The sequence below is a fragment of the Heloderma suspectum genome, chromosome 4, assembly GCF_057233095.1.
Source record: "Heloderma suspectum isolate Gila_16-S chromosome 4, 16-S_ref, whole genome shotgun sequence".
Classification (NCBI taxonomy): domain Eukaryota; kingdom Metazoa; phylum Chordata; class Lepidosauria; order Squamata; family Helodermatidae; genus Heloderma; species Heloderma suspectum.
Window position 1 is genome coordinate 40,834,397 of NC_139461.1, and position 12,855 is coordinate 40,847,251.

At 44.4% G+C, this 12,855-nt stretch overlaps 1 protein-coding gene across 13 annotated transcripts in view; it reads right to left on the minus strand.

Annotated features, from left to right (window-relative positions):
• Positions 1–12,855, minus strand: part of VPS13B (vacuolar protein sorting 13 homolog B) — a 623,510-nt gene that overhangs the window by 526,123 nt on the left and 84,532 nt on the right. For all 13 annotated transcript variants that reach the window (XM_084849024.1, XM_084849023.1, XM_084849026.1 and 10 more), the window contains 4 exons: positions 6,424–6,615; positions 2,719–2,888; positions 2,274–2,468; positions 1,816–1,940 (listed from right to left, as the gene is read on the minus strand). In XM_084849024.1, coding sequence (XP_084705150.1) covers positions 1,816–1,940; positions 2,274–2,468; positions 2,719–2,888; positions 6,424–6,615 — 682 coding nt within the window. The remainder of the gene's footprint in view (positions 1–1,815; positions 1,941–2,273; positions 2,469–2,718; positions 2,889–6,423; positions 6,616–12,855) is intronic.

Genomic DNA, 12,855 nt, shown 5'->3' on the forward strand with positions numbered 1-12,855 from the left:
AAGCAGTCCATTGAATCTCTGTCATTGTAGCAGAATCCATGTGAATAAAGGTAAACAAAAACAAACAAAACAAAAATGTTCATTCAATAGAATATAGGATTCCAAGGTCCACGCAAAAAAAAGAAAATGAAATCAAAGACTATATTGCAACATTTTAGTAGTGTTTATGAACTAGAGATCAAATCGCCAACATTCGCTGCATCATGGAGAAAGCAAGAGAATTCCAGAAAAACGTCTATTTCTGCTTCATTGACTATGCTAAAGCCTTTGATTGTGTGGATCACAACAAACTGTGGCAAATTCTTAAAGTGATGGGAGTACCAGACCACCTTACCTGTCTCCTGAAAAACCTGTACGAGGGTCAAGAAGCAACAGTAAGAACCAGACATGGAACAACCGATTGGTTCAAAATTGGGAAAGGAGTACGACAAGGCTGCATATTGTCGCCCTGCTTATTTAACTTATATGCAGAGTACATCATGAGAAATGCCGGGTTGGATGAATCAGAGGTCGGAATTAAGATTGCCGGGAGAATTATCAACAACCTCCGATATGCAGACGATACCACCCTAATGGCAGAAAGCGAAGAGGATCTCAAGAGCCTCTTGTTGAGGGTGAAAGAGGAGAGTGCAAAAGCTGGTTTGAAACTCAACATTAAAAAAACTAAGATCATGGCATCTGGCCCTATCACTTCCTGGCATATAGAAGGGGAAGAAATGGAAGCAGTGACAGATTTTACTTTCTTGGGCTCCAAGATCACCGCAGACGGTGACTGTAGCCATGAAATTAAAAGACGCTTGCTCCTTGGGAGGAAAGCTATGGCCAACCTAGACAGCATAGTCAGAAGCAGAGACATCACCTTGCCGACAAAGGTCCGTCTAATCAAAGCTATGGTTTTCCCAGTAGTAATGTATGGCTGTGAGAGCTGGACTATAAGGAAGGCTGAGCGCCGAAGAATTGATGCTTTCGAACTGTGGTGCTGGAGAAGACTCTTACGAGTCCCCTGGACTGCAAGGAGGTCAAATCAGTCCATCCTAAAGGAAATCAACCCTGAGTGCTCATTGGAAGGACAGATACTGAAGCTGAAGCTCCAATATTTTGGCCACCTAACGCAAAGAGAAAACTCCCTGGAAAAGACCCTGATGCTGGGAAAGACTGAAGGCAAAAGGAGAAGGGGACGGCAGAGGATGAGATGGCTAGATAGCATCACGGATGCAATGAATATGAACTTGAGCACGCTCCGGGAGAGAGCGCAGGACAGGAAGGCCTGGCGTGCTATGGTCCATGAGGTCACGAAGAGTCGGACACGACTGAACGACTGAACAACAACAACAACAACAACTCCTGATATCTGGATCAAAATAACATTTACAAATTCAGTGAATAAGGAACTCACTCCTCTCTGGATTACTTAAGCTGTTACTGTTGGTGTCATACCATGGCTAGGCGATACCAATTTGAGGGAGACAATATATTTTCTACACATATGTTTTAGCATCAGCCTATAAACTTTGGTATTCATTTCAAAAAGAACGGAAACAAGTGCAAAGCAACAGCCATCCATTAATAGCAAAATTCTAAAAAGAAAAAGGAACTTCTAATTCGTAATGAGAGCCTTAGTAATATATCCAGACAGATCAATATTTATTCCAGAAAATATTTACTACTAAGTCCTGGAGAACTATTGTATGTATGTATACACACACATAAACACACACACACATGATGGGGTATAGTATATATAAAACGAATAGATAATGGTAATGATGACCCCACATATAGAGTGTCTTCCAATATTAAGTATTTAATACTCACCAACATTTAGGAAGTTTAAGCATTTTGCCATAAACAGCAGTACTGAATGGGGGAATAATTGAAGCTGGTGAACTGTAAGATCCATTCATATCCAATGAAGACAGCCTTGCCTGAAAACTAAACATCTGAAATGAAACAAAGATTAAGCTGTACTGTAGCATAAAATATAAGTACTTATACAACAACCCATTTCAATGTTTACAGATAACTTATTTTTCCATACTTTAGAAAATGTAAGATAGGAAATAATGTAAGGCACAAAATTAATAACACAAAACTAATAATACAGACATCGTGATGAAGAACTGTAACTTTAACCCTGACTCAAACTATCAAATAAATCCAAACATAACGCATTTATATGATTCTATGACATTAGCAAAAGATTAGTGTAATATTAGTTCTGTGAAGTCGTAGCTATTTTCAGTGCACTATAACAATCTTTTTTTTTTAATTACCTTAAGATAGCAGTGTGCATAACAATAGTGAAGTAAGTTATCAGATGGTTGGCTAAGGCTGCTGACAGTTTGCACAAGCTGTTCAGCATACATTGGCACAGAGTGTTCCAGGACAATTTTGTCCACCAGTAGTTGGATACAAGGCAGAGGACGTAAAGGCTGAAGATTCGTAGTGTTTAAGAAGCTGCTTGAACTCTTCAGGGAATACAGTGGAAAAAATAACAAAGTCCAAATTAATGTAACATGCCCCAAATTGTAAAAATAAAGCCACACATTTCCAAATAAGACTTTTTTTTTATTACAGATGTTTGCATAGTCTATTTTCTCATCAGTTTGTCATGTATGCAAATACACACTATTTTAATCTATATGAAATAAGCATATCTACCCAAGTAGTTACATGTTTTAATTCAAAATATATAGCTCATGACAGATATTATAGTACCTTTTGACCCATGATTACAGGCAACAAATGGCCCAGCAAGTTGAATTCAGCCACAGGGATTGTAATAGTACACTTCAGAATTGTAAAGTTTGTGATTCGAGTTGGAATATATTCCTCCAAAGCTCCTACTTCTTCTGAGCTTGGCATAGCTTTAGTTCCATCCACAAAATCTATAATAAATTAGAATTATGCAAGTGTACTATAATGACTAAATTGCCCATCATCATTTTTAACTACTATACTGCAGTTTAACTATTTCTCAATTTATATATTTTGCAAAGCAAAAATGATTTCCCATGTTGCATTTCACACTACAGATAGCAAAAATGTTCTCAGCATATATATATTTGTTTATATATATGTTATATATTATATATATTCACCATAGCTCATTTCAACACTGTTTTAATTAATTTTAACCTACACAGTTTAGACAGGTTGCTTACCTATAACTGTAGTTCTTTGAGTGGTCATCTGAGCATTCACACATATGGGCTCTGTACCTGCACAGAGCCTCCATTCGGGAAAACTGCACAGAGCCTCCATTTGGGAAAACATTCTCAGGAAAAGCCGAGAAACGTTTTTGGCGCGAACTCTCCAATACTGTTCCACTGCGCATGTCCAAGTGGGTTCCCGCCTATCTCCTAAGTTCCTTGAGACTGTAAAAATAGTCTCGGATCTGAGGGTCACTCAGTATCAACATCAACGGGATATCGACACTGAAGAGGGGACGGTGGGTGGGCTGTGTGAATACACAGATGACCACTCGAAGAACTACAGTTACAGGTAAGCAACCTGACTTCCTTCTTCATGGTCTCTGTGCATCACACCTATGGGCGATTAACAAACCAATTTACTGGAGGATGGTAGGTGTCCTATCGGAACACAGACGAGACTACGGCTCTTCCGAATGTGCAGTCCAATTGAGCATGCATATCCAATTTATAATGCTTCACAAAAGTCTAGGGAGTAGACCATGTTGCAGCCTTACAAAGGTCTTTTAGAGCCACCCCTCTCCCAAAGACTGTTGACATTGCCGTAGCTCGTGTCGAATGCACTCAGATTCAATGCAAAGGCTCTTGCCCACGGAGTTGGTATGCCAGTGTGATGGTCTGAACTATCCAGGCAGCCAGCCAGCCTCTGGGATGACACCGGTAGTCCCTTGTTAAGTCCTGCATAGCAAAGAAATAATCTTTCTGATTTCCAAAATGACTCAGTCCTAGCTTTGTAAAAAGCTAAAGCCCTTCAGACGTTGAGTTTATGGAAACAAGGGATGGAATCTGCTCGGTGTTGAACAGGAGAAAAATCTCTGATCTCGCCTTTAGAGGCCATAGACAGAGGCTCTAATGGTGCTGTGGCTGTCGGTAGCGATGATAGCCTTGGAACTGGTGAATTCAGAAGAGGGGGAGGAGGAGGAATCTCCAACTCTGAGACTCAGAGTTGGGCTCAGTTTGGGCTCAGTCCTGGGCCCAGTGCTCTTCAATATTTTTATTAATGACTTGGAGGAGGAGGTGCAGGGAATGCTGATCAAATTTGCAGATGACACAAAATTGGGCGGGATAGCTAATACTTTGGAAGACAGAAACAAAATTCAAAGTGATCTTGATAGACTGGAGCGCTGGGCAGAAAACAGCAGAATGACATTTAATAGGGATAAATGCCAAGTTCTGCACCTAGGAAAAAGAAACCAAATGCACACTTACAAGATGTGGGATATATAGCTCAACCACACTACAAGCGAGAAGGATCTTGGAATTGTTGTCGATCACAAGCTGAATATGAGCCAACCATGTGATATGGCTGCAAAAAAGGCAAATGCTCTTTTGGGCTGCATTCATAGAAGCATAGCTTCCAAATCCCGGGAAGTACTAGTTCCCCTCTACTCAGCACTGGTTAGGCCTCATCTGGAGTACTGTGTCCAGTTCTGGGCACTGCACTTTAAGAAGGATGCAGACAAACTGGAGAGGGTTCAGAGGAGGGCAACAAAGATGATCAGGGGACTGGAAACAAAGCCCTATGAAGAGAGACTGAAAGAACTGGGCATGTTTAGCCTTGAGAAGAGAAGACTGAGGGGAGATATGATAGCGCTCTTCAAGTACTTGAAAGGTTGTCACAGAGAAGAAGACCAGGATCTCTTCTTGATCATCCCAGACACGGAATAATGGGCTCAAGTTACAGGAAGCCAGATTCCGGCTGAACATCAGGAAAAACTTCCTGACTGTAAGAGCAATACGACAATGGAACCAATTACCTGGGGAGGTGGTGGGCTCTCCCACACTGGAGGCCTTCAAGACGAGGCTGGACAGCCATCTGTCAGGGATGCTCTGACTTGGATTCCTGCATTGAGCAGGGGGTTGGACTCAATGGCCTTGTAGGACCCTTCCAACCCTACTATTCTATGATTCTATGATTCTATGAATCTCGGTGGAGTCTTTTTATGCTCCTTCCTCTTCTTTTTCTTCAGTACAGTTTCTGGCTCAGGGTTAGTACGCTTCGCCTTTTTGGCAATCTTCTTGGCCACTGAGAGAGCCAATGAACGACCCAGTGTTGGAGGCTCTGTCCGCCCCACTTCTGAGGCTGACCGAGGAGGTGAAACTGTGGTAGGTTGTGGCATCTCGCTCTTCACAGCGGCACCCGGTTGAGTTGGGGACTTTCAAGTATCCACTGCTTCCAATGCCCTATTCCACAAAATCACCTTGAATCTGTCCAAGCGATTTTTATTGGCTTGTTCTGAGAAAGACTGGCAATGGTGGCACATCTCTACCACATGAGACTCCCCAAGGCAAAGGAGGCACAAAGAGTGTCCATCAGATTGGGGAAGTTTACCACCACAGCAGACGCACTTTCTGAAAGGCGCCTTCAATGTAATACGCCAGAAAAAAATGAAATAACAACTGTACTAACCACTGTTTTTTGTTTTTTGGTTAAGAAGAAAAAAGAATGCGAAGAATGCGAAAGAACAAGATCTCAGCACTAATTCATCTGAAAAATGCAGACAAAGTTCCTGAGGAGGTGGCCATGATGGAGGTCGAAAAGAAACTGAGGAGATAGGTGGGAACCCACTCAGAGATGTGCAGTGGGTCAGTGGGGGAAGGTTCCTACCAAAAACATTCCTCAGCTACAGAAGTTTTCCCAAATGGAGGCTCCATGTGGACACAGAGCCCATATGTGTAATGCACAGAGACCACGAAGAAGAACATACTATAACTAAGCCTCAGTACATCTAAATGTAATAATCACATATTCTTCCCCTGTTTAGCCATGGTTCTATTTCCTTCCTGTTCCTCAGCTGTCTTCCTTGTGTCTGCTTTAAGATTATGAGCTCTTGTGGGTAGGGGAACTATTCTATCATTCTCTGTAAAGTACCATGGTGCTATATAAGTAATGATAATAATGAATATATTCCTTCCTTAGGGCTTGCTTTCCCTCTGAGATCTTAAAAAAGGTGAATGCTATGATACCATCTGCTATCTTCACCTCTCAAAAAGCACTGCAAGTTAGTTCCATAGGCACTAGACTAGCCAGATTTTTACACTGCTGTTGTCCAGACTGATTCCCTTTGAACTCTTATCACAGGCAACACTGAAGGGGCTCAAATGAATTTCCTGCCAAACTTTCCTTTTTCATACACACACTACTTCCAGGTAACATCTTTGCACTGAAACTCACCTCCTTTATTAGTAAAAAAAAGAATACAGAACATACCTAGTTTAGAGTTGCTATATGGCTCGTATTCATGTTCTAGAGCACAAACAATCATTTTCATAATCCTGTGCACTGCACTGCTATCAAGTCGAAGACTGAGGGGGCCTATAATAAGGCTTTTTGTAGACATCTCCTGAAAATTGCCAAAGTCTTCATTCTTCACTGAAGTCACATCTGGCTGATTTCCAGACACTAAAAGTACAGTAATTTTGTCAGACAGTTAATATGCACTAGGGAAATGGTAGGTGGAAAAAACTATTTTACTGCAATTATCACAGGTTAATTAGAAATGCTTACACAATATGGTATAAAGAACGTGATGCTACATAACAAAAATGCACACAAAGTGATTTCTCTTTAGAGATTAAACTACATATGATGTAGGAGATTTGCTGTCAGATGTCCTGAAATTTTTTTCTTTTATTGAAATGAAGCTGGGTGGTCTGCCAATTTCCACAGGCAATAGTGGCATGGAGTAGTGTTTAACCCTTTCCCTGTATAATTTTGACAATTTCAGCTGCCTCTCCCAAAGCTGCTATAAGCCTCATTAGGGAAACAATAAAGAAACACAATTTGGTCTACATTTCATCGCCACCACGGGTTATTTATTTAATTAAAATATTTGTAGACTGCCTTTCAGGGCATAAGCCCTCCCACAGCACCATACAACATTAAAATGCATATAATAAAATTCGTAATACAAACCCGATATGATAATAAAAGCAGCAAAAGTTCCACAAAACAAACATCAGCATAGGAACACCTACAACACAATTGCAGCTGAAACCCAGTTTGATAAAAAAATTAGGGGAAGGCTACAGTAAATAAGCAAGTCTTCAGGGCCTTCCTAAAAGCCTGCAATGATGGGACCTGGGGGACCCTTGAGGGCAACTTATTCCAGAGGTGTGGGGCCATTGCAGAAAAGGCCCTCTCTCATGTACTCACCCAACTAACTGCCTGTCAGGGTGGAAACTGAGCCGATAGAACCCCAGAGCAGTTCTGATTCTGAGGAGGATTAGCAATCTGTGAGAGCAGAGCCAGCTCATCCCTCACAGGCACAGCAGCTGGCAGAGATTCCTTCTGAGGGTAAGACAGTGACCCTGGCAGTGAGAAAGTACAGGAGGGGGGCTTGCTAGACGCTCGACGCAGACGCAGGGAGCGACGAGCGATGGAGGGCGTGGAAAGGAGGCGTAGCGCCTGTTTGGCGCGCAAGCAACGGCCGCATCCCATGAACCCAAGGGAAAGAGGGAGAATCTCTCCCTAGCTCTTAAGTTCAGGGTCTTCCCATAATTCTCCTTCAAATGGGGACCAACTGCCTACCCGGAGCATAGGCTATTCTGCTGCTCCTTGCTTAGTCGCTGGTGATTAGCATCTGAAAGAATCATTAAGTTTATTTATTTATTTATTTATTTCATTTCTATACCCCCCAATAGCCGAAGCTCTCTGGGCGGTTCACAAAAACTAAAACCAAACAACACACAATAAAACAATTTAAAATATATAGAACATTAAAACCACAATATAACAATACAACCACAATAAAACCTAGCAGCAGTACAGGAGTTTAAAATATAGATTTAAAACAGCAAAGATAAAAATTTAGAAAGCTAAAATGCCTGGGAAAATAAAAAGGTCTTCACCTGGCGCCGAAAGGAGTACAATGTAGGCGCCAGGCGAACCTCACTAGGGAGCTCATTCCAGAGCCGGGGTGCCATAACAGAAAAAGCCCTCCTCCTAGTAGCCACCCGCCTCACTTCCTTTGGCAGAGGCTCACGGAGAAGGGCCGCTGATGATGATCTTAAGGTCCGGGCAGGCACATATGGGAGGAGGCGATCCTTCAGGTAACCTGGCCCCAAGCCGTTAAGGGCTTTGAATGTTAACACCAGCACTTTGAATCGAGCCCGGAAATGGACTGGCAGCCAGTGCAGCTGGAAAAGTACTGGCGTAATATGAGCTCGCAGGCCAGTCCCTGTTAACAATCTTGCTGCCCTGTTTTGGACCAGCTGAAGTTTCCGGACCGTTTTCGAAGGCAGCCCCACGTATAACGCATTGCGGTAATCCAGACGAGAAGTTATCAGAGCATGGATAACTGTAGCTAGGCTATCTCTGTCCAGATAAGGGCGTAGTTGGTATACCAGCCTAAGCTGATAAAAAGTGCTCCGTGCCACTGAGTTCACCTGTGCCTCAAGTGACAGTTCTGGATCCAAGAGCACCCCCAAACTACGAACCTGATCCTTTAGGGGGAGTGCAACCCCCTCCAGAACAGGTTGAATATCACCTAGCCGGGCAGACGAACCACCCACTAACAGTACCTCCGTCTTGTCTGGATTGAGCTTCAGTTTATTGGCCCTCATCCAGTCCATTACCGTGCCCAGGCACTGGTTCAGAACAGCCATTGCCTCACCTGGTTTTGATGAGAAAGAGAGGTAGAGCTGGGTGTCATCCGCATATTGATGGCACCTCAGCCCACACCTCCGGATAACCTCCCCCAGTGGTTTCATGTAGATGTTAAACAGCATGGGGGATAAAATAGAGCCCTGTGGAACCCCATGGCACAATTGCCATGGCACAGAGCAATAATCCCCCAGCACCACCTTCTGGAATCGGCCATCCAAGTAGGAGCGGAACCACTGTAGTGCAGTGCCTCCAACTCCCAACCCAGACAACCTATCCAGAAGGATACCATGGTCGATGGTATCGAAAGCCGCTGAGAGGTCCAGGAGAATCAACAGGGTCGCACTCCCCCTGTTCCTCTCCCGGCAGAGGTCATCCCACAGGGCGACCAAGGCAGTTTCCGTTCCAAAACCAGGCCTGAAGCCCGATTGAAATGGATCTAGATAATCCGTTTCATTCAAGAGTGCCTGGAGCTGTCCTACAACCACCCGCTCAAGCACCTTGCCCAGGAAGGGGATGTTGGCCACTGGCCTATAATTGTTAACATCCTCTGGGTCCAGGTTAGGCTTTTTCAGGAGTGGTCTAATTACTGTCTCTTTTAAAGCAGCAGGCACCACTCCCTCTCTCAAGGAGGAATTTACAACCTCCTGGACCCAGCTGGACAACCCCTCCTTGTTTGATTTAATAAGCCATGAAGGGCAAGGGTCAAGCACACAAGTGGTCGATCAGACTTGGCCAAGCACCTTGTCTGCATCCTCAGGCCTCAGTAACTGAAACTCATCCAATAAAACTGGACCAGACAGTGCTATGAACGCCTCTACCAATGGAACTGCATTAATGATGGTGTCCAGTTCATGATGAATCTGAACGACTTTATCCTCAAAGTGCCGCACAAACTTGTCACAGCGTGCTACCGAGGGTTCCACCGTCTCTCTCCCTGGCCCAGAATGTAACAGGCCGCGAACCACTCGGAAAAGCTCCGCTGGACGACACTGAGAAGATGCAATGCTGGTGGAAAAGAACTGCCTCTTTGCCACCCTCACCGCCACAGAGTAGGCTCGATAGTGGGCTCTTACCTGTGTTTGGTCAGACTCAGAACAAGTTTTCCTCCACCTGCGTTCTAGCCATCTCCCCTCTTGCTTCATTGCCCTCAGCTCAGGTGTATACCAAGGAACTGGCCGGGCTCTGCTCAGAGGGAGAGGGCGCTTGGGCGCGATCGTGTCAACCGCCCGAGTCATCTCTGCATTCCACAGAGTGACCTGGGCTTCGACAGGAGCACCAGCCATACCAGCAGGAAAATCCCCCAGAGCCCTCTGGAATCCATCGGAATCCATTAATCTCTGGGGGCGGACCATTTTAATAGGTCCCCCACCCTTGCAGAGGGGAAAGGCCGCCAGAAGTCTAAACCTCAGCAGGAAGTGATCTGACCATGACAAAGGGACAGATGTTAATTCCTCCACTTTCAGATCACCATCCACCTGCCCAGTCGAGAAAACCAGATCAAGCGTGTGTCCTTTTATATGCGTTGGGCCGATGACATGTTGGGACAGCCCCATGGTTGTCATGGCGGCCATGAAGTCCTGAGCCGCCCCGGATACAGCGGCCTCGGCATGGAAGTTGAGATCCCCCAGGACCATCATCCTGGGTTGTAAAAGGATTAAAGCCTTGAAAAGAATCCTTTTGTCTGTGTCTTGAGTTGGCTATTTGAGTATACTGAAAGAGGCTGCTAGGGCGCTCCTGACACTGCCCTCACAGATGGGCAAGTGAGAAGGGCCTCCCTTGATGATCTTGAAGTGCAGCCGGCCGAAGGGGGCTGCTCCTTTGGGGGGAGTCGCTTCTGGGGGGATCCAAGGGCAAGGGCCACCCATTTAACATTGCGGATAATTGGGTTTTATGTTTTTTTGTGTGGGGGGTGGGTGTCTTCCCTTTTAAAATCTTGTCATGTGCTTAGAAGGGAGTATATGGAGCCAAGTGTGGGGACCTCAGGGGGACCACTTAGTGTGGTTACAGATAGAGGGAAACATGGTGTTGTGAGGAAGGCTAGCCAGGTTAGGGGAACAAGGCCCAGACAGTTAACAGCTGTGCTGTGTTCCAGCTCTCCCCCACATCTGCAGGTTTGGTGGCTGCCCTATCAGCCTTCCCTTTGGTCTCCAGATGCTGCTCTTAAATGCCAGATTGGTTCAAAGTAAGACCTCCCTCATTCATGATTTAATAGTGGATGAGGAAGCTGATCTGGCATGCATAACTGAGACATGGGTGGGTGAACTAGTTTCTCCTAGTTGTGCTCACTGAAGGTACTTGTTTCAGCATCAGCATAGACTTGAGAGCCAGGGATGAGGGGGTTGCTGTGGTCTACAGGAATTCCATCTCCCTCTGCAGGTGCCCTGTCCATCAGACTACTGGTCTGGAGCATTTGCACCTTGCATTTAGCCAGCAGGACAGACTGGGGATTTTGTTGGTGTACCACACACCCCACTGCTCAATAGTCCCCTTAGCTGAGCTGATGGAGGTAGTCTTGGGTCTGCTGTTGAGGTCCCCCAGGCTGTTGGTTCTTGGGGATGTCAACATTCATGCTGAAGGCACCTGAGGGCACCTCAGGATTTCATGGTCTCCAAGACAACAGGACAGTCCCATCATGTCATCAGCCCAACACATGTTGCAGGGTATACTCTAAACTTGTTTTTTTCAGCTGGACATGGAGATGGTGAACTGAAGGTGGGGTACTTTGAACTGTCCCTTTGTCATGGTCAGTTCATCGCCTGCGGAGGTTTAGACTTATGGCAGCTTTTCTCCTTTATAAGGGTGGGGGACCTATTAAAATGGTCTTCCCCCAGAGTTTAATAGCTCTAGATGGTTTCCAGAGGGCTCTGGGGCATTTTCTGGCTGATATGGCTGGCTCTCCTGTTGAAGCTTTGGTCAATCTGTGGAATGCAGAAATGACCCTGCATTCCAGGGTCCATTTCAAGCATGGTATCATATATTTTTCTTCACATTTTAAGGATATACTAGTTAAAATAATTCTGCTTCTCTATATTATATGTTTAAAAAGAGGGAAACTGTATGAAGTGTAATGTATTTTTAAGACCAAGAACAGGGGACTAGCCTTTAAAAAAAACCTGGAACCACATGTAGGTTCTTCAGCCACAGCCTGTGTTTGGGTTTCTTGCTGCAACCTATGCAATGTTTCCTCATTAGTTTTCACAGGGAGCCTCATTTTCCTTTCTTCCCCTCTTTAAAAGATATGAGGAAACAGTGGGTGGTGAATGGCAATACTGAGCTGACATTTGAACCAAGGAACCAAGCTTATGCTTTTAACCACTATGCTACACCACCTCTCAAAATCAGTGATTGAGCTTTATAACAATTCACAAAAGGTATTGAACATCCACTCATTTGTAGACTAGATTATTTCAATTAAACTAGCATAAAGCTTGCAAAAGCTGCTTTAAAAGCTGCTGAAGAACTATGTCTGTCAATTGGTCGTCCCTGCAACTTATTTAGTTGTGAGGGGGGAGAGTGAGAGAAAGAAACAATGTATTTATTCAAGCAGCTTGGAGTAACTTGCTTGGGAGTAAGTGCCACTGAACAAATTTGTTTTTCAGTTGCTCCAGAATAGGACCGAAACAAATGGGTTCAAAATACAACAACAACAACAACAACAACGGATTTTGACTAAACGTTAGGAAGAACTTCCTGATAATACAAGCTGCTCAGCAGTGAAATAGACTCCTTGAAAGGTAATGGACTGCACTTCATTAAAGGTTTTTAGGCAGAGGTTAGATGGCCACCTCTGCTGTAGTAGTGGATTTCCTGCATCGGCATAAAGTTGGACCAGATGGCCTTTGAGGTCTTTTCCAACTCTAAGATTCTATGATTCTAAATCCATCTCCAAGTAAAGAGGCATTGTATTGGGCTGCCAGCCTTAATATGGTACTTTTAATCCCATCTTCCTCATCCCACTCCCAACAGTATCCCACAAGAACCCCAAATCCCCACTCAACAGAGTGAGGATTTGAACCCAGGTTTCCTAAATCTAAA